The sequence below is a fragment of the Heterodontus francisci genome, chromosome 5 (genome assembly GCF_036365525.1).
Source record: "Heterodontus francisci isolate sHetFra1 chromosome 5, sHetFra1.hap1, whole genome shotgun sequence".
Lineage (NCBI taxonomy): Eukaryota > Metazoa > Chordata > Chondrichthyes > Heterodontiformes > Heterodontidae > Heterodontus > Heterodontus francisci.
The window spans coordinates 17,909,732-17,934,687 of NC_090375.1; the positions used below are offsets into that span (position 1 = coordinate 17,909,732).

General features: G+C 44.8%; 1 protein-coding gene across 11 annotated transcripts in view; it reads left to right on the forward strand.

Moving 5' to 3' along the window:
* Positions 1 to 24,956, forward strand: part of LOC137369760 (intermembrane lipid transfer protein VPS13B-like) — a 1,379,747-nt gene that overhangs the window by 287,708 nt on the left and 1,067,083 nt on the right. For all 11 annotated transcript variants that reach the window (XM_068031175.1, XM_068031176.1, XM_068031177.1 and 8 more), the window contains exon 13: positions 22,095 to 22,289. In XM_068031175.1, the coding sequence (XP_067887276.1) occupies positions 22,095 to 22,289 (195 nt within the window). The remainder of the gene's footprint in view (positions 1 to 22,094; positions 22,290 to 24,956) is intronic.

The following is a 24,956-nucleotide window of genomic DNA, read 5'->3' on the forward strand; positions in this document are numbered from 1 at the left end:
GTTGTGTGAATTGGAGAGAGGGGAGAAAGAGTGCTGTGATATGTTGAGATGTTTTGCAGTTAGTGCTGGTGCATGTGCAGCTGCCTTTCCTGGATTTGATTTTAAAAATACATGATTCATCCACTGTCCACCATTGACATGGTTTGAAATATGGAGAGAGCTGATTTTAGTCCGTTTGTTTGTTTTGAGCAACAGCAGTAAGGTAACACTGAGATCATATATTCCAAGAAGGTTATGTCAATATGAACTGAGGTGATAATAGTTTCCTGTTTGAAAGTTTTTTTTTTAGCTTGATAGTCATCTCTTGTAAATTATTTTTATCTTTTTAAGGGCCTTGCAATCATCCCAGGGTTAATTTTTTCAGAGTGCTAATAGGTTTGAGTATGATAAAAATAGGAATAATCAATTTGAGATAACTCTGTTTCAGTTATCCTCGCTACCAGGCCTGTTATTAACAGTTCAATTTTGTTTGTGTATGGAGCTGGAATGAAACTGCTGCAGTGCATTCTTGGCTAAGGAAGAAATATTTGAATAGACTTTTTAAAGACTTTATTGCAACAACTTCACTGGTGACGTTTGCTTCTCGGCTGGAAGATCCACGTAGACTGCTAAATTCTGTTGACTGCTTTGCCAGTCCAGTACCTTGTCCAAAACCGGGCCATGTGCATATGCACAGGAGGTCAATATTCATGGAGGTTACCGTTTCTGGGGCATTTTAGAGGCCCACAACAGAACCCATGCCTGATCTCAACTGGGGAAGGTTGTGTTAGCCCTGACAGGGTGCAGGGATAAGACATTTCTGCCAAATGGCGGATTTCCGATATTGCGATTTCAGAAATCCACTATTGGTTTCTCTTGTTCCGACCTTGACCAAATGATTGGCTTTAAAAAAAAAAAAAATTGTGATTTGTTCTTTTTTAAAGCCTGCTTTAAACAAAAACCTGACAGGGCCGATTCTTTTTTTAAAGCTAGCCGACCATGAAGCTGCCCAAAGACGTTAAAGACCCAAGCTGATGGTTACCCACAATAGTAACTTAGTCAGCTTTTCAGCACCAGGTAAAATTGCCTTCTCCCAATGATGCAGAAATATTCTCAACCCTAAGTTGCAAAGTGGGCCAGTGGATGCAGACAGCCGTCCCTCCCCTCTCTGCTCTTCGGACATTGCGTCATTCATATAAGACTGACTGGTTCCCAATGCCCTGTCCTGTTAAATTAGTAACTGAAGGCAGATATAGTATGTTGAGTCATTTCATGCAGGCAGCTTGATTAATGCTTCAGTAATTTAACTTAAATAGTTGCTACTGCAGCATAAATGTTGAACTGTCTAACTTCTTCATTGAAATTCAAACTTAATGCAGTTATTTATTTATTGAATACCCAGATTGTGGTTGCATGCTTAATGGCCACTTCCTGAATTATCTAGCATTCTTTTTCTATAGCTATTCACTATATTGATGAATGACTTAGCTGAAGGAATCAAGTGCTGTATATTCAATATTTGTTGATGAATGTGTTAGTTGATCTCGTGAATAGTGTAGATGGGAGCAAAAAAAAAAAATTGTGAAGGGCTATTGGTGGAGTAAATATATAGGAAAAAACTGCCAGATGGAGTTCGGTGTGAGAAAGTCTGAGGTCATCTTCTTTGGACCTAAAGAAAGATGGATCAGAATATTTTCAAAATGGTCAGAAGCCTGGAACTGTGAAGGAACAGACAGATTTAGGGGTCCAAGTGCAGAAAGCACTAGAAAAACTCATGGATCGGCAGGCACAAAAAGTAATGAGAAAGGCAAATTCATCTCAAGGAGGCTGGAATGCAAAGGAGTGGGAAGTTCTGTTGAAGTTACATAAAGCTCTGGTTAGGTGCATGCAGAGTATAGTGTTCAGTTCTGGGCATTGTACCTCATGGAAGGATATATTGACTTGCAGGGGACACAGAGCAGATGTAACAGAATGTTACTTGGGTTAAAAGGGTTAAATTATGAACAAAGATTGCATAAACTAGACTTGTAGCCCTTGGAATACAGATGGTTTAGAGGTGATTTGATTGAGGTTTAAAAGAATTTTGAAAGAAAAAGGAAAAGAAAATAGGTAAAAACTTTTCCACTGGTGTGGGACTCTTAGGACATGTGGAATGACCATAAAAATTCAAGCTAGGCATTTCAGGGGTGATAGGAAGAAGCACTTCTTCGCACAGGGTAGTAGAAATCTAGAACTGTCTTTCCCAAAGAACCTGCTGAGGGTGAGATCAGTTGAAACTTTCAAAACTGAGATTGATAAATTTTTTTGAGAAAGGGTGTCAAGGCATAAGGACCTGAAAGTAGCCAAGACAGCCGTGTAATGGAAAGGGAGATACTGTGGAAACAAACACTGGATATCTTATGTCAAGAAATCCAAACTGCATGTGACAAAGGAAATCACGAGCTATGTACAAAGGGATCAAGAGGACGCTTGGCCCTACCATCACCACTGAAGTCGGCAGACGGTGAAGTACTCACCGACAGAAGTAAACAGATGTCCCCGCTGGGCTGAACACTACTGTGAGCTATACTCCTGCGAGTTGGACATTTCCCAGTCTGCGTTCGATGCTCTACCACAACCTCCTGTCACGGATGAGTTGGATGAAGAACTGGAGCTCGAAGGCCATAGACCGCCTAGTGAACAGAAGGGCACCGGGCAAGGACGGAATCCCAGCCAAACTGCTCAAGCACGGAAAGTCCCATCAATTGCCAGACTTTTATGACCACCTCCTTCTCTGCTGGAAAGTCGGCTCTGTTCCAGAGGAAACACATGATGCTTGAATCATCACACTACATAAAAACAAAAGCGACAGAGGAGATTGCAACGACTACAGGGGCATCTAACTTCTTTGTGTCCTGGGGAAGGCCTTTGCTCGGGTCATACTTAAAAGACTCCATTTACTGCATAAATCACCAGGACAAGATGGATTGCATCCTAGGTTGTTAAAGGAAGCCAGGGAGGAAATAGTGGATGGGCTGAGGATCATCTTCAAATCCTCACTAGATACAGGCAAGGTACCAGATGATTGGAGGTCTGTGAATGTTCTATCATTGTTTAAAAAGGGTGCAAGGAATAAGCCAGGTAATTATAGGCCAGTTAGTCTGACCTTGGTGGTGGGTAAATTGTTCGTATCTATTCTGAGGGACAGGATAAATTGTCACTTGGAAAGGCATGGATTAATCTGGGATAGTCAGCATGGATTTGTTAGGGGAAGGTCATGTCTTACTAACTTGATTGAGTTTTTTCAGGAAGTAACAAGGAGGATTGATGCAGTAGATGTGGTTTACATGGATTTTAGTAAGGCATTTGACAAGGTCCCGCATGGCAGACTAGTCAGTAAAATGAAAGCCCAAGGGATACAGGGGAAGGTGGCAGGTTGGATCCAGAATTGGCTCAGTGAGAGGAAACAAAGGTAGTAGTCGACGGATGTTTTTGCAAATGTAAAGTTGTTTCCAGTGGTGGTCCACAGGGCTCAGTATTGGGTCCCTTGCTGTTTGTGGTATATATTAATGATTTGGACTTAAATGTGGGTGGCATGATTGGGAAATTTGCTGATGACACAAAAATTGGCTGTGCAGTTAATAGTGAGGAGGAAAGCCTTGGACTCCAGAATGATATCAGTGTTTCGGTTGAGTGGGTGGAAAAGTGGCAAATGGAATTCAATCCAGAGAAGTGTGAGGTATTGCATTTGGAGAGGGCAAATAAAGCAAGGGAATATACAATAAAGGGGAGGATATTGAGAGGGGTAGAAGAAGTGCGAGGGAGACCTTGGAAGAAGACAACCTTGGAGTGCATGTCCACAGGTCCCTGAATGTGGCAGGACAGGTGGATAGAGTGGTGAAGAAGGCATATGGATTTCTTTCCTTTATTAGCCGAGGTATAGAGTACAAAAGCGGGGATGTGATGCTGGAACTGTATAGAGCATTAGTTAGGCCACTGCTGGAGTATTGCATGCAGTTCTGGTCACCACATTACAGAAAGGACATAATTGCTCTGGAGAGAGTACAGAGGAGATTTACAAGAATGTTGTTTGAAGGTTGCAGCTATGAGGAAAGATTGGATAGGCTAGGGTTGTTTCCCTGGAACTGAGGAGGCTGAGGGATGACTTAATTGAGGTGTACAAAATTATGAGGGGCCTAAATAGAGTGGACAGGAAGGACCTGTTTCCCCTGGCGGGGAGGTCAGTTAGCAGGGGGACCAGATTTAAGGTGATTGGTAGAAGGATTAGAGGGGACATAAGGGGAAGCTTTTTCACCCAGAGGGTGGTGGGTGTCTGGAATTCGCTGCCAGCAATGTTGTTGGAGGCAGAGACCTCAGTTCTTTTAAAAGGTACCTGGGCATGTATCTGAGGTGCTGTAGCTGGCAAGGCTATGGACCAGGTGCTGGAAGGTGGGATTAGTTTGGGCAGATAGTTTATTTGGCCGGCGCAGACGTGATGGGCTGAATGGCCTCCTCCTGTGCTGTACATTTGCTATGGTTCTACTTGCAGACTGAATGTACCTGAAAGCACAGCGCAGTTTCCATGCCGGCAGATCTACTGTGGACATGATCTTCTCCATAGGCTACCTACAAGAGAAGTGTAGGGAAATGAGCATGCTCCTTTACCTTACTTTCATAGATCTCACTAAGGCATTTGGCACCGTCAGCAGGGCAGACCTGGACAAGGTTTTGGGAAAAATTGGCTGTCCACCGAAGCTCCCCAGTTTCAACAGTGCCTTCCATGACCAAGTACACTGCACTGTTCAGTTTGATGGCTCTAGTTCCGACAGTTTCGGAGTGAAGAATGGTGTGAAACATGGTTGTGTCCCAGCCTACACTCTATTTAGCATCTTCTTCTCCATGCTCCTGACCTTCGCCTTCCCTGCAGATATGGAAGGAATCTACTTGCATGTGTGGTGTGATGGAAAACTCTATAAGGCTGAAAGCGGAGACAAAAATACCTCACATCCTGATCAGAGAACTCCTCTATGCTGCTGATGCTGTGCTAGTCACTCACACGGAAACTCAGCTACAAAGACTCATGAACTGTCTCTCCCATGCCTGTAACTTGTTCTCCTTGACTGAGTGTCAAGAAAACTGTGGTCATGGGACAAGGTGTTGCATCACTGCCCCTGATCACACAAAATAACACCCCACTGGAAGTGGTGAGTAAATTCTGCTACTTTGGGCCTATGGTAACAGATAATCTGTCCCTTGATGCAGAGCTCGATACACACATAGGGAAAGCAACTACCACCTTTGGCTGACTTGTGAAACTGACTTGTGTAATGTCATGTTGACCCTTAGGACCAAACTGATGGTTTATAAGGCCTGTGTTCTCAGCACCTTGCTTTATGGCTGTAAAATATGGGTAACTTACAGCTCCCAGGAAAAGAAGCTCAGTAATTTCCATCTTCACTGTCTGCGGCACCTTATGGGTACATCCTGGCAGGAAAAAATCACAAATGTGGCAGTTCTCTCGAAGTCAGAACTCTCAAGTGTGTTGGCATAATCAGAGGTGGCTTCGATGGATCGGACACATCCGCAGGATGCAAGATGGTCGCATACCCTAGGACCTTCTGTGTGGTGAGGTCGCCACGGCCAGTGGGGCGCCCAAAGCTTAACTTCAAGGACGCTTGCAAGCATGACATGAAGGCCCTAAATGTTGACTATCGCACTTAGGAGTCATTAGCTGGCAAAAGGGGGAAATGGCGACACATCCTGTGCACTGGTGTGCAGTGCCACGATGACCAGTTGCGACAGCAGCTTGGCAACAGGCACCAGTCTCAAAAACAACAACTCTCAGTGTCACTTGGCAGCTTCACGTGCAGCACTTGAGGCAGAGCCTGCTTCTCAAGGATTGGCCTTCACAGTCATCAACAAAGGTGCACCAAGAGAAGACACCCAACCTAAATGGATTGTTTGCTGCGTATCCATCATCTTTCGTAGATGGAAGGATGCCAACCCTAACTGTACTAAATGCTAAAGTGCTTCAATGCTGAGGTTACTTTAGTGATTTTATACTCATGCATTGGTCCACCGGCTTGACGGTAATCGAAGGTTGACAAAGGGGATGCTAATGTTTGTACACATTTTAAGTGGCCTGGAAGCATTTGCATTCATTACAGATCATTAGCAATGCTAAAATTACATGATTCCTTGTCAAAAAAAATTTCAGCTTTTTCTTTTGTTCCCAGCCACTAATTTTCAGACCTTTTTGGTCTGGCTCAGTGGCGCAGTGGTTAGCACCGCAACCTCACAGCTCCAGCGACCCGGGTTCAGTTCTGGGGACTGCCTGTGCGGAGTTTGCAAGTTCTCCCTGTGATCACGTGGGTTTCTGCCGGGTGCTGAGGTTTCCTCCCACAGCCAAAGACTTGCAGGTTGATAGGTAAATTAGCCATTGCAAATTTCCGCTAGTGTACAAAGAACAGTACAGCACAGGAACAGGCCATTCGGCCCTCCAAGCCTGTACCGATCTTGATGCCTGCCTAAACTAAAACCTTCTGCACTTCCGGGGGTCCGTATCCCTCTATTCCCATCCTATTCATTTGTCAAGATGCCTCTAAAACGTCTCTATGGTACCTGCTTCCACCACCTCCCCCGGCAACAAGTTCCAGGCACTCACCACTGTGTAAAGAACTTACCTCGCACATCTCCTCTAAACTTTGCCCCTCTCACCTTAAACCTATGTCCCCTAGTAACTGATTCTTCCACACTGGGAAAAAGCTTCTGACCATCCACTCTGTCCATGCCGCTCATAACTTTGTAAACCTCTATCATGTCTCCCCTCCACCTCCGTCGTTTCAGTGAAAACAATCCGAGTTTATCCAACCTCTCCTCATAGCTAATACCCTCCAGACCGGGCAACATCCTGGTAAACCTCTTCTGTACCCTCTCCAAAGCCTCCATGTCCTTCTGGTAGTGTGGCGACCAGAATTGCACGCAATATTCTAAGTGTGGCCTAACTAAATGTCTGTACAGCTGCAGCATGACTTGCCTATTTTTATACTCTATGCCCCGATCGAAGAAGGCAAGCATGCCGTATGCCTTCTTGACTACCTTATCCACCTGCGTTGCCACTTTCGATGACCTGTGGACCTGTACACCCAGATCGCTCTGCCTGTCAATACTCCTAAGGGTTCTGCCATTTACTGTATACTTCCCACCTGCATTAGACCTTCCAAAATGCATTACCTCACATTTGTCCGGATTAAACTCCATCTGCCATTTCTCCGCCCAAGTCTCCAACCGACCTATATCCTGCTGTATCCTCTGACAATCCTCATCACTGTCTGCAACTCCACCAACCTTTGTGTCGTCCGCAAACTTACGAATCAGACCAGCTACATTTTCCTCCAAGTCATTTATATATACTACAAACAGCAAAGGTCCCAGCACTGATCCCTGCGGAACACCACTAGTCACATCCCTCCATTCAGAAAAGCACCCTTCCACTGCTACCCTCTGTCTTCTATGATTGAGCCAGTTCTGTATCCATCTTGCCAGCTCCCCTCTGATCCCATGTGACTTCATCTTTGATATCAGTCTGCCATGAGGGACCTTGTCAAAGGCTTTACTAAAGTCCATATAGATAACATCCACTGCCCTTCCTTCATCAATCATCTTCGTCACTTCCTCAAAAAACTCAATCAAATTAGTGAGACACGACCTCCCCTTCACAAAACCATGCTGCCTCTCGCTAATAAGTCCATTTGTTTCCAAATGGGAGTAAATCCTGTCCCAAAGAGTCCTCCCTAATAATTTCCCTACCACTGGTGGTATAGGCTCACCGGCCTATAATTTCCTGGATTATCCTTGCTACCCTTCTTAAACAAAGGAACAACATTGGCTATTCTCCAGTCCTCTGGGACCTCACCTGTAGCCAATGAGGATGCAAAGATTTCTGTCCAGGCCCCAGCAATTTCTTCCCTTGCCTCCCTCAGTATTCTGGGGTAGATCCCATCAGGCCCTGGGGACTTATCTACCTTAATGCTTTGCAAGACACCCAACACCACCACCTTTTTGATAATGAGATGACTGAGACTATCTACACTCCCTTCCTCAGGCTCATCATCCATCAAGTCCTTCTCCTTGGTGAATACTGATGCAAAGTACTCATTTAGTACCTCCCCTATTTCCTCTGGCTCCACACATCGATTCCCTTCTCGGTCCTTGAGTGGGCCAACCCTTTCCCTGGTTCCCCTCTTGTTCTTTATATACGTATAAAAAGCCTTGAGATTTTCCTTAATCCTGTTTGCCAATGACTTCTCATAACCCCATTTAGCCCTCCTGACTCCTTGCTTAAGTTCCTTCCTGCTGTCTTTATATTCCTCAAGGGATTCGTCTGTTCCTAGCCTTCCAGCCCTTACAAATGCTTCCTTTTTCCTTTAGATGAGGCTCACAATATCCCTCGTTATCCAAGGTTCCCGAAACTTGCCAAACTTATCCTTCTTCCTCACAGGAACATGTTGGTCCTGGATTCTAATCAACTGACGTTTGAAAGACTCCCACATGTCAGATGTTGATTTACCCTCAAACAGCTGCCCCCCAATCTAAATTCTTCAGTTCCTGCCTAATATTGTTATAATTAGCCTTCCCCCAATTTGGCACCTTCACCCGAGGACTACTCTTATCCTTATCCACAAGTACCTTAAAACTTATGGAATTATGGTCACTGTTCCCGAAATGATCCCCGACTGAAAATTCGACCACCTGGCCGGGCTCATTCCCCAATCCCAGGCCCAGTACGGCGCCATCCCTAGTTGGACTATCTACGTATTGTTTCAAGAAGCTCTCTTGGATGCTCCTTACAAATTCTGCCCCATCCAAGCCCCTAGCACTAAGTGAATCCCAGTCAAAATAGGGGAAGTTAAAATCACCCACCACTACAACCCTGTTACCTTTTCATCTTTCCAAAATCTGTCTGCATATCTGCTCCTCTACCTCCCACTGGCTGTTTGGAGGCCTGTAGAAAACCCCCAACATCGTGACTGCGCCCTTCCTATTCCTGAGCTCCACCCATATTGCCTCGCTCATGACCCCTCTGACGTGTCCTCCTGCAGTACAGCTGTGATATTCTCCTTAACCAGTAATGCAACTCCCCCACCCCTTTTACATCCCCCTCTATCCCGCCTGAAGCTTCTAAAGCCTGGAACATTTAGCTGCCAATCCTGTCCTTCCCTCAACCAAGTCTGTGTAATAGCAACAACATCATATTTCCAAGTACTAATCCAAGCTCTAAATTCATCTGCCTTACCTGTTAAACTTCTTGCATTGAAACAAATTCACTTCAGACCACCAGTCCCGCTGTGCTCCGCAACATCTCCCTGCCTGCTCTTCCTCTTAGTCTTACTGGCCTTATTACTAGTTCCCCCTCATTTATTTCACTTGCTGTCCTACTGCTCTGGTTCCCACCCCCCTGCCACACTAGTTTAAACCCTCCCGAGTGACGCTGGCAAACCTCGCAGCCAGGATATTTATTTGTTCATGGGATGTAGGTGTTGCTGGCTAGGTCAGCCTTTGTTGCCCGTTCCTAATTGTCCTTGAGAAGATGGTGGTGAGCTGCCTTCTTGAACCGCTGCAGTCCTTAGAGTGTAGGTACTCCCACAGTGCTGTAAGGAAGGGAGTTCCATGATTTTGACCCAGCGACAGTGAAGGAACAGCAATATAGTTTCAAGTCAGGATGGTGTGTGGCTTGGAGGGGAACTTGCAGGTGGTGGTATTCCCATGCATCTGCTGCACTTGTCCTTCTAGGTGGTAGAGGTCGCAGGTTTGGAAGGTGCTGTCGAAGGAGCCTTGGTGAGTTGTTGCAGTGCATCTTGTAACTGGTGCACACTGCTGCCACTGTGCGTCACTGGTAGAGGGAGTGGATGGGGTGCCAATCAAGCGGGCTGCGTTGTCCTGGATGGTGTTGAGCTTCGTGAGTGGTGTTGGAGCTGTACCCATCCAGACAAGTGGAGAGTATTCCATCACACTCTTGACTTGTGCCTTGTAGGTGGTGGACAGGTATTGGGAGACAGGAGGTGGGTTACGTACTGCAGAATTCCCAGCCTCTGACCTGCTCTTGTCGCCACAGTATTTATGTCATAGAGTCATGGAGTTATACAGCACGGAAACAGGCTCTTCGGTCCATCGTGTCCGTGCCAGCCATCAAGCACCTAACTATTCTAATCGCATTTTCCAGCACTTGTGGCTCGTCCAGTTCAGTTTCTGGTCTATGATGACTTCAGGATGTTGATAGTGGGGAATTCAGCGATGGTAATGCCATTGAAGGTCAAGGGGAGATGGTTAGATTCTCTCTTGTTTGAGATGGTCATTGCCTGGCACTTATGTGGCGCGAATGTTACTTGCCACTTATCAGCCCAAGCCTGTATGTTGTCCAGGTCTTGCTGCACCTGGACATGGGCTGCTTCAGTATCAGAGGAGTCACGAATGGTCCTGAACTTTGTGAAATCATCACCGGACATCCCTACTTCTGACCTTATGATGGAGGGAAGGTCATTGATGAAACAGCTGAAGATGGTTGCGCCTAGGACACTACCCTGAGGAACTCCTACAGTGATGTCCTGGGACTAAGATGATTGACTTCCGACAGCCACAACCATCTTCCTTTGTGCGAAGTACGACTCCAACCAGTGGAGAGTTTTCCCTGATTCCCATTGACTCCAGTTTTGCTAGGGCTCCTTGATGCCATACTCGTCAAATGGTGCCTTGATGTCAAGGGCAGTCACTCTCGCCTCACCTCTGGAGTTCAGCTCTTTTGTCCATGTTTGAACCAAGGTTGTAATGAGGTCAGGAGCTGAAGAGCCTTAGCGTCAGTAAGTAGGTTATTGCTGAGCAAGTGCTGCTTGATAGCACTGTCGACGACCCCTTCTATCACTTTGCTGATGATCGGGCGTAGACTGATGGGGCGGTAATTGGTCAGGTTGGATTTGTCCTGCTTTTTGTGCACAGGACATACCTGGACAATTTTCCACATTTTCGGGTTGATTTTGAGTGTTATATCTGTACTGGAGCAGCTTGGCTTAGGGCGCTGCTAGTTCTGGAGCACAAATCTTCAGCACTATTGCTGGAATGTTGTCAGGGCCCATAGCCTTTGCAGTATCCAATGCCTTCAGCCTTTTCTTGATATGTGGAGTGAATCGGATTCACTGAAGCCCAACATCTGTGATGCTGGGGACCTCGGGAGGAGGCCGAGTTGGATCATCCACTTGGCACTTCTGGCTGAAGATCCTTGTCTTTTGCACTGATGTGCTGGCCATATTTGTGACATCTGGTGATATTTGTGGAGCCTCCTCCAGTCAGTTGTTTAATTGCCCACCACCATTCACGACTGGATGTGGCAGGACTGCAGAGCTTAGATCTGATCCATTGGTTTTGGGATCACTTAGTCCTGTCTATTGCGTGCTGCTTCTGCTGTTTGGCATGCAAGTATTCAACACCTCATTTTGAGGTATGCCTGGTGCTGCTCCTGGCATGGCCTCCTATGCTGTTCATTGAACCAGGGTTGGTCCCCTTGCTTGATGGCAATGGTAGAGTGGGGGATATGGCCATGAGGTTACAGATTGTGGTTGAATACAATTCTGCTGCTGCTGATGGCCCACAGCACCTTATGGATGCCCAGTTTTGAATTGCTAGATCTGTTTGAAATCTATCCCATTTAGCACGGTGGTAGTGTCACACAACGCAATGGAGGGTACCCTCAATGTGAAGATGGGACTGGGTCTCCACAAGGCTGTATGGTGGACACTCCTATTGATATTGTGATGAACCGATGTATCTGCGACAGGTAGATTGGTGAGGATGGGGTCAAGTAGGTTTTTCCGTCTTGTGGTTCCCTCATCACCTGCCACACTCCCAGTCTTGCAGCTATGTTCTTTCGAACTTGGCCAGCTCCATCAGTAGTGATGCCACCGAGTCACTCTTGGTGATGGTCACTGAAGTCCCCCACCCACAGTACATCCTTGTTATCCTCCGTGCTTCTTCCAATTGGTGTTCAACACTGAGAAGCATTGATTCATCAGCCGAGGGGGTGGGGTGGGGGGGAGCCGTAGGTGGAAATCTGCACAAGATTTCCTTGCCCCAATTGTATTATGATTTTCCAAATGTCCTTTTATTACCTCTTAATGAATTCTAGCATTTTCCCTATGACAGATGTTAGGCTAACTTGCCTGTAGTTTCCTGCTTTCTGCCTCCATTCTTTCTTGAATAGAAGAGGTATATTTGCTCGTTTCCAATCCCCTGGGACCTGTTCGGAATCTAGGGAAATTTGGAAGATTACAACCAATGCATCTACTATCTCTGCAACCACTTCTTTTAACACCCTAGGATGCAGGCATTGGGTCCAGGGAACTTGCAGCCTATAATTCTAATCATTTTCCCAGTACCTTTTCCCTGGTGATTGTCATTGTGATTGTTTCAAGTTCTTCCTTCCCTTTTACCTCTTGATTTTTAAGTATTCTTGGGATGTTTTTTATGTCTTCTACAATGAAGACTGACACAAAATACCTGTTGAATGCTTTCGCCATTTCCTTGTTACCCATTATTAATTCCCCAGTTTCATCCTCTAAGGGACCAATGCTCACTTTAATTGCTCTTTTCCTTTTAAATACTTGTAGAACTCTTACTATCTGTTTTTATATTTCTAGCTAGCTTTCTCTAATACTCTAATTTCTCCCTCCTTATTTCTTTTTAATTATTCTTTGCTGGTTTCTAAAATTTGTCCAATCTTTTGAAATGCAACTAATCTTGGCAGTATTGTACACTTTTTCTTTCAATTTGATACTATTCTTTAATTTGTTAGTTAGCCACTGGTGCATCCTACTCAGTCTTTTTTTTCTCAATGGAGTAGATCTTTGCTGAGAGTTATGAAATATCTCCTCAAATGTTTGCCACTGCTTCTCTACTGTTCTACCTTTTAACCTAGTTTCCCAGTTCACTTTAGCTAAGTCTGTCCTCATGCCCTTGTAATTGCCTTTATTTAAGTTTAAGACACCAGTCTTGCAGCCACAATTCTCACCCTCAAACTGAATGTGAAATTCCATCATGCTATGATGGTTCCGAAGAAGGGTCACTGACCCGAAACGTTAACTCTGCTTCTCTTTCCACAGATGCTGCCAGACCTGCTTAGTGAATCCAGCATTTCTTGTTTTTGTTTCAGATTTCCAGCATCCGCAGTATTTTGCTTTTATTTATGCTATGATCACTGTTGCTTAGAGGCTCCTTTACTATGAGGTCATTAGTTAATCCTGTCTCATTGCACATTACCATGTCTAAAATAGCCTGCTCCCTGGTTGGCACTAGAATGTACTACTCTAAGGAATTGTCCCAAATACTGTCTATGAACTCATCTTCTCAGCTCCCTTTGCCAATCTAATTTGTCCAAACTATATGAAGATTAAAATCACCCATAATTGTTCCAGTACCTTTCTTACAAGCCCCCAATATTTCTTCCAGATGCAGATCAGCCATGATCTTATCGAATGGCGGAGCAGGCTCGAGTGGCCAAATGGCCTACTACTGCTCCTAATTCATATGTTTGTATGTTCCCCTATACGCTGTCCTACAGTGTAGCTACTGTTAGGGGGCCTATAAACTGCTCCCACAAGTGACTTCATATCTCTTACCAAAGTGATTCTACATCTTGATCTTCTGTACTAATGTCATCCTTAATTAACAGAGTTACCCCATCACTTTTTCCTAGCTTCCAGTACTTCCGAAATGTCAAATACCCTTGAACATTTAGATCCTAGCCTTGGTCACCTTGCAACCACATCTCTGAAATTGCTATCGGGCCATACATATTATTTCTATTTGTGCTATCAATTCATCCATTTTGTTACAAATGCTGTGCGCATTCAAATGCAGAGCCTTTAATTCTGTCTTTTTACCATTCTTGCAAACTCTGGCCTTTGCTGCTGCTGCTGCACTCTTCAGTTTATACGCTGTGTCCCTTCTGCCACACTCTGGTTATCATTACTTATATCGCTAACCTGCTGTATTGCCTTGTCCTTTCTCCTTAATTTACCACATCTCTCCTCACGTGATCCCTCCCCCGAACTATTTAGTTGAAGACCGTCCCAATGGTACAGCGCCCACTTTCCCCAGTACTGGTACTGGAATCGAAATCCATTTCTCCCACGCCAATCTTTGAGCTACGCATTCAACTGTCTAATCTTATTTACCCTATTCCAGTTCATTTGTGGCTCCGTTAGTAATCCAGTGATTATTACCTTTGTGGTTTTGCTTTTTAATTTAACTGCTAGCTGCTCATAATTCCTAAGCAGAACCTCTTTCCTAGTGCTATTTGTTTTGTTGGTACCCATGACAGCTAGATCCTCCCCCTCCCACTGCTAGTTCCTCACTAGCCCGGAGCAGATGTCCCGAAACCTGGCAACACAACCTTCTGGACTAGCACTCTCGCCTGCAGAGAACTGTGTCTATCTCTGACTATACTGTCCCCTACTACCACTGCATTTTTATTTATTTATCTATTTAGAGATACGACACTGAAACAGGCCCTTCGGCCCACCAAGTCTGTGCCGACCAACAACCACCCATTTATACTAACCCTACAGTAATCCCACAATTCCCTACCACCTACCTACACTAGGGGCAATTTACAATGGCCAATTTACCTATCATCTGCAAGTCTTTGGCTGTGGGAGGAAACCGGAGCACCCGGTGAAAACCCACGCAGTCACAGGGAGAACGTGCAAACTCCGCACAGGCAGTACACAGAATTGAACCCGGGTCCCTGAAGCTGTGAGGCTGCGGTGCTAACCACTGCACCACTGTGCCGCCCCATTTACTCCCCCCATTTGAATGGCTTGTTGTACCACGTCAGTTTCCTCATCCACCTTGCATCTCTCGTGATCTTCCATACAAACTGTAAGAACCTCGAACCTGTTGGACGGTTGCTAGGGCTGCAGCTCCTCCACTTCTGTCTTCTCAATCCCCATACCTGCCTCACTCGTAGTCATACCCTCCTGTGCCTGGCTACGGACCAGATCAGACGACCCTAACCTAAGGGGTGGCCTTCTGGAACCTTGGTCCTTCTCTGACCTCTCTGTCCTTGGCCTCCTGCAGAATTCCGGTGAAGCTCAAGGTAAGCTCGAGGAACATCTCAGCGCTCGACTGGGCACTTTACAGCCTCATTCGTACCACTGCCCCCATTTTGTTTCTTAGCTCTTGGCTGATTTTATTTTTCCAGCATTTTCTGTTTTGGTTTCAGATTTCCAGCATCTGCAGTATTTTGCTTTTGTATGTAGCAGGGAGGAGTTGACTTGCTTTCTGTGGTTTGGAAAAGTTTGTATGCTATCTGTCATCTGAAAGCGACCAGGGAAATGAAGTGCGGAATGTTAAATTAAGTTTAAACAAATTTATTAATAATTCTGAAAATATAAAAAAAAAAGTAGCATAACTAGTCAAATGTATTTAATGACCTGTAACTTGCTGCCCAAGAGGGTGGGAGACAATCAATGATGAAAAGGGAATTGGTTGGCCACTTGAAGGAAATAAACTAGCAGGACGATGGCGAACGAGCAGGGGAGTGGGACTGAATGGAGAGCTGGCTTGGACTCGATGGGCCGAATGGTCTCCTCCTGTGCTGTCAATGACCCTGTGTTTTTTGCATTTTATTATTTGATTTTGTCATAAGGACAGCTGATGCCTGCTGTTCAAAGTAAACTGAAGGGTTGCCAGAAATTTTTGAGATGTAGAACGTAAAGGCTATGGTTGATCTGCAGTAAACTGTTTGGTGTGCTGTCATTTTTGAACTCCACTGGGAAGAAAGATATTGGCATCAAACTAGTGAAAAATACCTGACGAACTTTTGTTTTCAGCAGAGACGAGAAATCCTGTGCACATGCTGGTGTGGTAATGTAATATTACCCACTGCTTAAATTGACAGATGGTACCAATTAAGTGTGAATGTGTTGAGATTGTATTTAATTGCATTTGTGAGATGTATTCAGTACAACCCTTTAACTTAAAAATACAAATTAAGTAAATATTATTAAATGAAAAAGCATTCAAGAAGTGTGGGAGGAGGCTCGTATTCCGCATAAAAGCTGGCATGGATCTGTTGGGCCAAATGGCCTGGTACTGTTCTGTAAATACTTCCTGACAAGTGGCATTGTGTCAGTGGGAGCAATCTCGCCTCTGTGAATCAGAAAGTCATGAGTTCAAGCCTAATGTCATGGTTTATACTTGAGCGCAGTACTGAATACTGTGTTGGAAGTGGGATGTTAAACCTAATGCCTCTGCCTATTAGAGTGGATGGAAAAGATCCCATGGCGCTCTTCAAAGAAGAGGAGGAGAGTTCCCCCAGTGTCCTGGCTGACATGTATCCTTCAACTGACACCACCCAAAATAGAGAAGGGTAGAAATCCATCTTGGGCATTAGTGCAAACTGGACACAAGTGAATTGGAAACATGTTTTACGTTCTGCCCAATTTTGTTTTCATGCGATTTGCTACTTTATATTCCTAGTGCCTCTTCTGAAGCATTGCCTGTGCGACTTCAGGCTCAGACCCACTCTCTATTACTTTCCTGTCCTAGACGCTGGAGTATTCAGGAGTGATTGCAGATGCTCATCTCGGCTGGCAGTGGGGTTAAAGCACTGGCGGAGGGTCTGTCTGGATGAGAAGACCATCAAATTAGGGTTTACGGTCATTATTAGTAGGGAGCAATTGAGCTGGGTTAAAGACTAGAGCAGAGCATCATGAAGAACAATGGTTCTTGCTTTGCTGTTAATGCTTGTGAAGACTGCCAAAGATTGGAGAGGCACTAAGAGTGAGATGATGGCCCAAGGTATAGTTACTGATAAATCCAACAGGGAACTCTGGAGAAACTTCATTAACCAGAGAATGGTTAGAATGTCGTACTTGATACCTCAAGGAATTAATGAGATGAATACTTCTGCTTTCCTTCCCTCCCCTCTTTCCCAGCCTCTGCATTTTCTCAAAACATATCGCTACGATAACATTTTCTAGTTCTGGCGAAGGGAGATTTGGCCGGGATTTTACCCTTGGCGGACAGGAGCCAGCCACTGACTGAAAAGTCGGTGGCGAACCTGCTTCCACCTGGCCTGGGGATCCGACTCAAATTTTGCGGGATCCCAGCCTTTAATTGTTATGAGGCGAGACTTCCACCTGCTTGAGGCAGGAAGTCCCGTCTAATAGAGCAGCCGGCTGCTCTTCGTCCCAGCAATGCCACCGGGAGTGGTAGCCACTGCTGGGACTATAGCCCAGCCTACAGGAGAAGATGTCGAGGAGCCCCGGAACCAAGGTTGATTTTTGTTGCCTCGCCGGGGGTGATCGATTGGGCCCCGGTGAGGAAAGGGTGGTCAATTGGGGGGACGGGCGTGTTGGGTGTGATTGGGGCAGTGGGCGTGCCCGATCATGAGGGTCCCCCCCACCCCCGGCTGTCAGAAAGCTGCCTGCTTTTGTCAGGCGGCTTTTCTCGGGCCTGGGGCGCCTGCTTACCACGAGTAAAATCCCCGTGGCGGCGGTCAGAGGCCCTTAAGTGGCCGTTAAGTGGCCACTTAAGGGCCTTGATTGGCCTCGGGTGGGCGGGCCATTTTTCGCCACTGCTGCCCTGCGTAAAGTGGCAGCAGAGGTGGGAGCAGGTCGGGAAGGGCCCCCTGCCACCTTCCCGCTCTTTGGAGGGGGGGGGGTGAAAATTCTAGCCCGTTAACTTTGTTTCTCTTTCCACATGTGCAGGCTGACCTGTTGAGTGTTTTCAGCATTTTTTTTTTCAGATCTCCAGCATTCACAGCAATTCACTTTGTAAAAGGATATGCCGATGGGGTTAGAAGTGGTAGGATAGAAGGAAGCTCATGTGGATCACGGACCACTGGGGCCGAAAGGCCTATGTCTGTGCTGTACATTGTATGTGAAGCCACCTCTGGCCCTCAGTCAGTGAGGTTGCAGCAGATGGAGTTTGGGAAGAATTGAGTCCCATTAGCAGCTGCTACTACTGAGCTTTATCCTTGGCAGGGTATATGGTTCCTGTAAACTAAACAGATCACTACTAGAGTAATAGGAGCATACATCACATGATTTTCAGGAACCAGTCAAATTGCTGGAATAAAAATAAGGCATGGATCATGTGATTTCCATGGATTAATGAGCTAACCGCAAGGTAATGTGATGGATTAAGTGAGCAAATCAGAGGGCCAGAAAAGCATTTAAGGTTAATGCTTTTAATAGTATAGTAGATGTACAGTTAAGTGAGACTTTGAAACATTGACCATACGCTAAAAGGTAAACTGCTCAAAGTTGATAATCCAAAAATCTATGTGACGTTTTCACTTAGTGATGTGACTGCTTCATGAAGAAAAGTAAAGACCAAGAGCAATTAAAATCTGCTTCTTACATCCCTTTCTCTATATTTTAAAAAATATTTTTCTTTCCCCGCCTCCTCCGTATCTCACCCAATTCACTTCTGTGCCATGAATTGCCTTGAAGCTGTGGATAGGCAGGTGACCTCCTCTCAGTACTGTGCCATCATTGCCAAACAAACAATGTTATTCTTCTTATTCCCTGTTTGGCAATATCTCACCATTTGCTAAACTTGGTTGTTTGCTATTGAGATTGAAGAATTGCAATGTAGGAAGTGAAGGTTTGAAACCCATGTTTTTAAACTACTTTCCAAAGGGATTATTTTTAAGTGGTTCAGTGAAAATGATACACTATGCACTTTATATCAGAGGTGTATTGAGAATCTCGTAGAGGCAATGTTATTGACAATATTGTGTGGCTTGACTCAGGCGAAGGGCAAAGTAAATATTGTACAAAAAAAAGCTTGGCTTAACAAACAAATGTTCTCAACGTTATGATACTTGTTGTATAGATGAGTAATGTCCCAGTTTTCATGCTGATTGAGTACTAAGTTAGCTGATCTCTTGGTTTTGTGAAAGTTGGGTGAAGAAAAATCGGACTCTGCCATTGCTCAGGCATGAAGGGTGTATTTACACTGAAGCTACGAGTCTGGGCAGTTTAATTGCTGTTTGGGTTTTAGGTCAGGCCTGCATTGCTTGGTTGCTGTGTGTTTGAAACCTCAACTATCCTATTGAGGTTGGAACTCTGCTCCTGCCAAGATATACATTTGCACGGAAATCTTATCTGATCGTCAGACATTTAAATCTTCAGACATAGCTGGGAGGAAAAGGGGAGGGGAAGATAATCCTTGCTATCTGAACATTTAAACTGAACTTAGATAGGTTTAAAAATGCTCAGGTAGTCCAAACCCCTGAGTAATTTGAAGAACATTTTGACCCGGCACTGGATTTGCTCTTCAGTTAACGTAGACTGGATTATTCCAATACTGTTATTTTTTTTTAGAGATACAGCACTGAAACAGGCCCTTCGGCCCACCGAGTCTGTGATGCATTTTGGAAGATCCAATTCAAGAATGAACTACACAGTAAATGGAAAAGTCCTGGGGAAAATTGATGTGCAGAGAGATTTGGGTGTTCAGGTCCATTGTTCCCTGAAGGTGGCAACGCAGGTCAATAGAGTGGTCAAGAAGGCATACGGCATGCTTTCCTTCATCGGACGGGGTATTGAGTACAAAAGTTGGCAGGTCATGTTACAGTTGTATAGGACTTTGGTTCGGCCACATTTGGAATACTGCGTGCAGTTCTGGTCGCCACATTACCAAAAGGATGTGGATGCTTTGGAGAGGGTGCAGAGGAGGTTCACCAGGATGTTGCCTGGTATGGAGGGCGCTAGCTATGAAGAGAGGTTGAGTAGATTAGGATTATTTTCATTAGAAAGACGGAGGTTGAGGGGGGACCTGATTGAGGTGTACAAAATCATGAGAGGTATAGACAGGGTGGATAGCAAGAAGCTTTTCCCCAGAGTGGGGGTTCAATTACAAGGGGACACGAGTTCAAAGTGAAAGGGGAAAAGTTTAGGGGGGATATGCGTGGAAAGTTCTTTACGCAGAGGGTGGTGGGTGCATGGAACGCATTGCCAGCGGAGGTGGTAGACGCGGGCACGATAGCGTCTTTTAAGATGTATCTAGACAGATACATGAATGGGCAGGAAGTAAAGAGATACAGACCCTTAGAAAATAGGCGACAGGGTTAGATAGAGGATTTGGATCGGCGTAGGCTTGGAGGGCCGAAGGGCCTGTTCCTGTGCTGTAATTTTCTTTGTTCTTTGTTCTTTGACCATCAACCACCCATTTATACTAATCGTACTCTAATCCCATGTTCCTACCACATCCCCACCTGTCCCTATATTTCCCTACTACCTACCTATACTAGGGGCAATTTATAATGGCCAATTTACCTACCAACCTGCAAGTCTTTTGGCTTGTGGGAGGAAACCGGAGCACCCGGAGAAAACCCACGCAGACACAGGGAGAACTTGCAAACTCCATACAGGCAGTACCCAGAATTGAACCCGGGTCACTGGAGCTGTGAGGCTGCGGTGCTAACCACTGCGCCATTGTGCCGCCCCACCACTGCGCCGCACTGTGCTGTCTGGGCCAGCATCCCATTCTGCACCTTTCATGAACTTGAGGTCATCCGAAACTCTGCTGCTTGTATCCTAACCCACACCTAGTCCCGCTGCTGTTACGCTTAGGGTTGTCAACTCTGATTGTGAATAATCCCACCTCCACACATTTGCCATTAGTCCATTCTTCAGACCCAAGGCCTTCCCATGCCAGTTAAAAAGGATATGAGCTCTGTTTCTCTTCCCACAGATGCTGCCAGGACTGTTGAGTATTTCCAGAACTTTCTGTTTTTATTCTAAATGGAGTTATGTTGGAACAAGAATGAAATTTGGTCCCACCTTTGCAAATTTCTCCCCATTCATTCCTGTCTTTACTGAAGTTACACAAATTCACCGGCATCATCAGCACAGCTAGCATTGCCAACCTTTCAGAATTGCCCTGGAATTTCCAGGAATCAAAGATTAATCTCCAGGATGTGGTGGAGGCAGATTCAATCAAGGCCTCTCTGAAGAGAGAAAATTTATAGTGCTTTGGTAAAAAGGCAGTGGTGTGGGACTAGGTGAGTTGCTATTTCAGAGAGCCAGCACAGACAAGAATGGCCAAATGGTGGCCTTCTGTGCTGTTACCATTCGATGATTCTATCTTTCGATTAGGCCTTCCAAAATCAACATTGAGTTCAGTAATTGCATCCCATCACCTCTGCCCCCATTTTCTTTCCCTTTTCTTTGAAAGTTTCGGTTTTACTCTTATTTTTCTCTTGTTTTTGCTTTCGGACAGCAGCTGTTCATCATTCTGCACTTCACACCACCTCTAGAGACACATCTTTTGTTTCTTTATCTGTCCCATTACCACTCCCTTTAACGCTTATCTTACACCCTATCACTGACCTTCTCTCTTGTTCTTTTTTCATTCTTTCATGGGATGTTCGTGTCGCTGGCCAGATGGACATTTGTTGCCCAACCCTTTTTTTGTTCCTACCCCTTCCACTTGCTTAAAACCTATTAGATTGATAATTTTTCCAGGTTTTGATGAAAGGTCATCAACCTGAAACATTAACTCTGTTTCTCTCCCCACAGATGCTGTCTGATTTGCTAAGTACTTCCAGCATTTTCTGTTATTGTTGGAGTGCCAGCATCCACAGTGTTTTGCTTTTGGATCAGCACCATTTAGAGATGTGGCTCAGTGAACAAAATAAATAAATGTTGTTCTGTAGTTTTATCCATATTATATCACCTGTGCTATTAATTATGCAATACTGGATTTATATTCAGGAAATTTGCTGTTTAAATAAATCAAAGGGTTTCCATGCTGCTTTCATTCTACTTGATGTCTTTTTTGCAATTTGACATGAGGTTTCTCTCTTTTTAGGAGTTGGTTGTATTTATTCTGGCAAACTGCCTTTCCTCAAGAAAGGTCTGGCAGCATCTGTGGAGAGAGAAGCAGAGTTAACGTTTCAGGTCAGTGACCTGAAATGTTAACTCTGCTTCTCTCTCCACAGATACTGCCAGACCTGCTGAGTTTTTCTAGCACTTTGTGTTTTTTATTTCAGATTTCTAGCATTCGCAGTATTTTGCTTTTATTTCCCCAAGAAAGAGTGTGCTTAGGCTGTTTTGTTGTTGTGTTCTCAGGTTCTGTCAGTCAACAACAAGATGTTTCCATGAACAAAATCGAGGAGTTGAGCAGTGTCCAAGAGATGTCCACTAAACGTCTAGTTCTGGGTCCATTGGAGCTTCGGCTGGATAGTAGCTCTGTTCACAGAATACTAAAGATGGTGGCATGTGGACTCGATCATGAGTATGAACCTTACAGCAAGCCTCACTCAGGTTAAAACAAAATTTGTAGTATATCACATAAAAATAACTACTGGAGATTTTTCAATTGAATCATTTTTAACTATAGTTTTAAATGCTATGAATGTATCTGCTGATGCCTGTTATTAGTCTAAAATGAACTGTTTATTCTACTGAAATTACTTATAAACCTAAAAAGTTTGTTTAATATGCATAACTTAATCTTTTCCTTTGGAATTCATAATTCAAAATAATATATTTTTAATGTAGCAATTGATCTCTTTTTACAGTTAGTTACACAGAGGGAGTCAAGACTAAATGCAGTTTAGGGTCAAGTGTGGTTGAAGAGTGGGATAGAAGAAGAGTGATGGGGCAAGGACAATCTGGGAGGGTGGAAAGGTGAGGAGAGAGTAGAGATTTGGAAAGGGAAGATGAAGAAGGGAGGGGATAGAGAGAAAGGTAAGAGAATGAAGGGAAAAGAAGTAGGGTGAGTTAGTTGGCTTCAGTCAGCTATGATACTCAGTAAGTGGGGTATACAAAATGATCTAATGTGAGGATTCTGGTTACTGAAGTGCAGCTTCATACGTGGAGGGAAGGGAGGCATGTTCAGCTGAGGGATGTGGGCTGTGATCAACGAAGTATGGGGCTGGGAATGGGTTGGTGCTGTGGATGCTGTGCTCTGGTGAGGTATGTGGGCTCTGATCACCAAAACATTGTTCACTGTGGGATGGTTGCTTGGCCAAGAGCTAAACGGTTGGGTTCTGAACAACTTAATGCTTCGTTGGAGTGGTGGGGTTGGCTCCAGACAAATGGGTGCTGTTTAAGGTGAGAGGAGCACTTTGCTAGCTCAGATTCTGTTCCATTGAGTTTTCTGACATTTAACACTTGGTCCAGTGAAAAGGTCAGCCATTGGCCGTTCGACTTTGCATGTTTTCATTTTTAAACATCTGTTGGCTTCTTTCCACCTGTTTTTCAAGTCCTGTTTGTCAAGATCCATTAAACTTGTAGGTTTCTTTTATTGCTTTGTTGTTCTTAAAGCAGAGAAATTTAAGAGGAGATTAAACAAAAATGTTCAAAATTATCGAGAGTTTTGATAGAGTAAATAAGGAAGAACTGTTTCCACTGGCAGGAGGGTTGGTAAGCAGAGGTCACAGATATAAAATAATTAGCGAAAGAACCATAGGGGAAATGAGGAAACTTTGTTTATGCAGTGTGTTATTATGAATTGGAATGCACTGCTTGAAAGGTTGGTGGAAGTAGAATCACTAGTAACTTTCAAAAGGAAATTGGATATATACTTGAAAAGGACACATTTTCAGGGCTATGAGGAATTAGAATTAGAACATTACAGCGCAGTGCAGGCCCTTCGGCCCTTGATGTTGCGCCGACCTGTGAAACCATCTGACCTACACTATTCCATTTTCATCCATATGTCTATCCAATGTCCACTTAAATGCCCTTAAAGTTGGCGAATCTACTACTGCTGCAGGCAGGGCGTTCCACGCCCTTACTACTCTCTGAGTAAAGAAACTACCTCTCACATCTGTCCTATATCTATCACCCCTCAACTTGAAGCTATGTCCCCTCGTGTTTGCCATCACCAGCCGAGGAAAAAGACGCTCACTATCCACCCTATCTAACCCTCTGATTATCTTATATGTCTCTATTAAGTCACCTCTCCTCCTCCTTCTCTCCAACGAAAACAACCTCAAGTCCCTCAGCCTTTCCTCGTAAGACCTTCCCTCCATACCAGGCAACATCCTAGTAAATCTCCTCTGCACCCTTTCCATAGCTTCCACATCCTTCCTATAATGCGATGACCAGAACTGCACGCAATACTCCAGGTGCGGTCTCACCAGAGTTTTGTACAGCTGCAGCATGACCTCGTGGCTCCGAAACTCGACCCCCCTACTAATAAAAGCTAACACACCATATGCCTTCTTAACAGCCCTATTAACCTGGTTAGCAACCTTCAGGGATTTATGCACCTGGACACCAAGATCTCTCTGTTCATCTACACTACCAAGAATCTTCCCATTAGCCCAGTACTCTGCATTCCTGTTACTCCTTCCAAAGTGAATCACCTCACACTTTTCCCCATTAAACTCCATTTGTCATCTCTCAGCGCAGCTCTGCAGCCTATCTATGTCCCTCTGTACCCTACAACATCCTTCGGCACTATCCACAACTCCACCGACCTTAGTGTCATCTGCAAATTTACTAACCCACCCTTCTACACCCTCTTCCAGGTCATTTATAAAAATGACAAACAGCAGTGGCCCCAAAACAGATCCTTGCGGTACACCACTAGTAACTAAACTCCAGGATGAACATTTGCCATCAACCACCACCCTCTGTCTTCTTTCAGCTAGCCAATTTCTGCTCCAAAGCTCTAAATCACCTTCAACCCCATACTTCCGTATTTTCTGCAATAGCCTACCGTGGGGAACCTTATCAAACGCCTTACTGAAATCCATATACACCACATCCACTGCTTTACCCTCATCCACCTGTTTGGTCACCTTCTCGAAAAACTCAGTAAGGTTTGTGAGGCACGACCTACCCGTCACAAAACCGTGCTGACTATCTCTAATGAACTTATTCTTTTCAAGATGATTATAAATCCTGTCTCTTATAACCTTTTCCAACATTTTACCCACAACCGAAGTAAGGCTCACAGGTCTATAATTACCAGGGCTG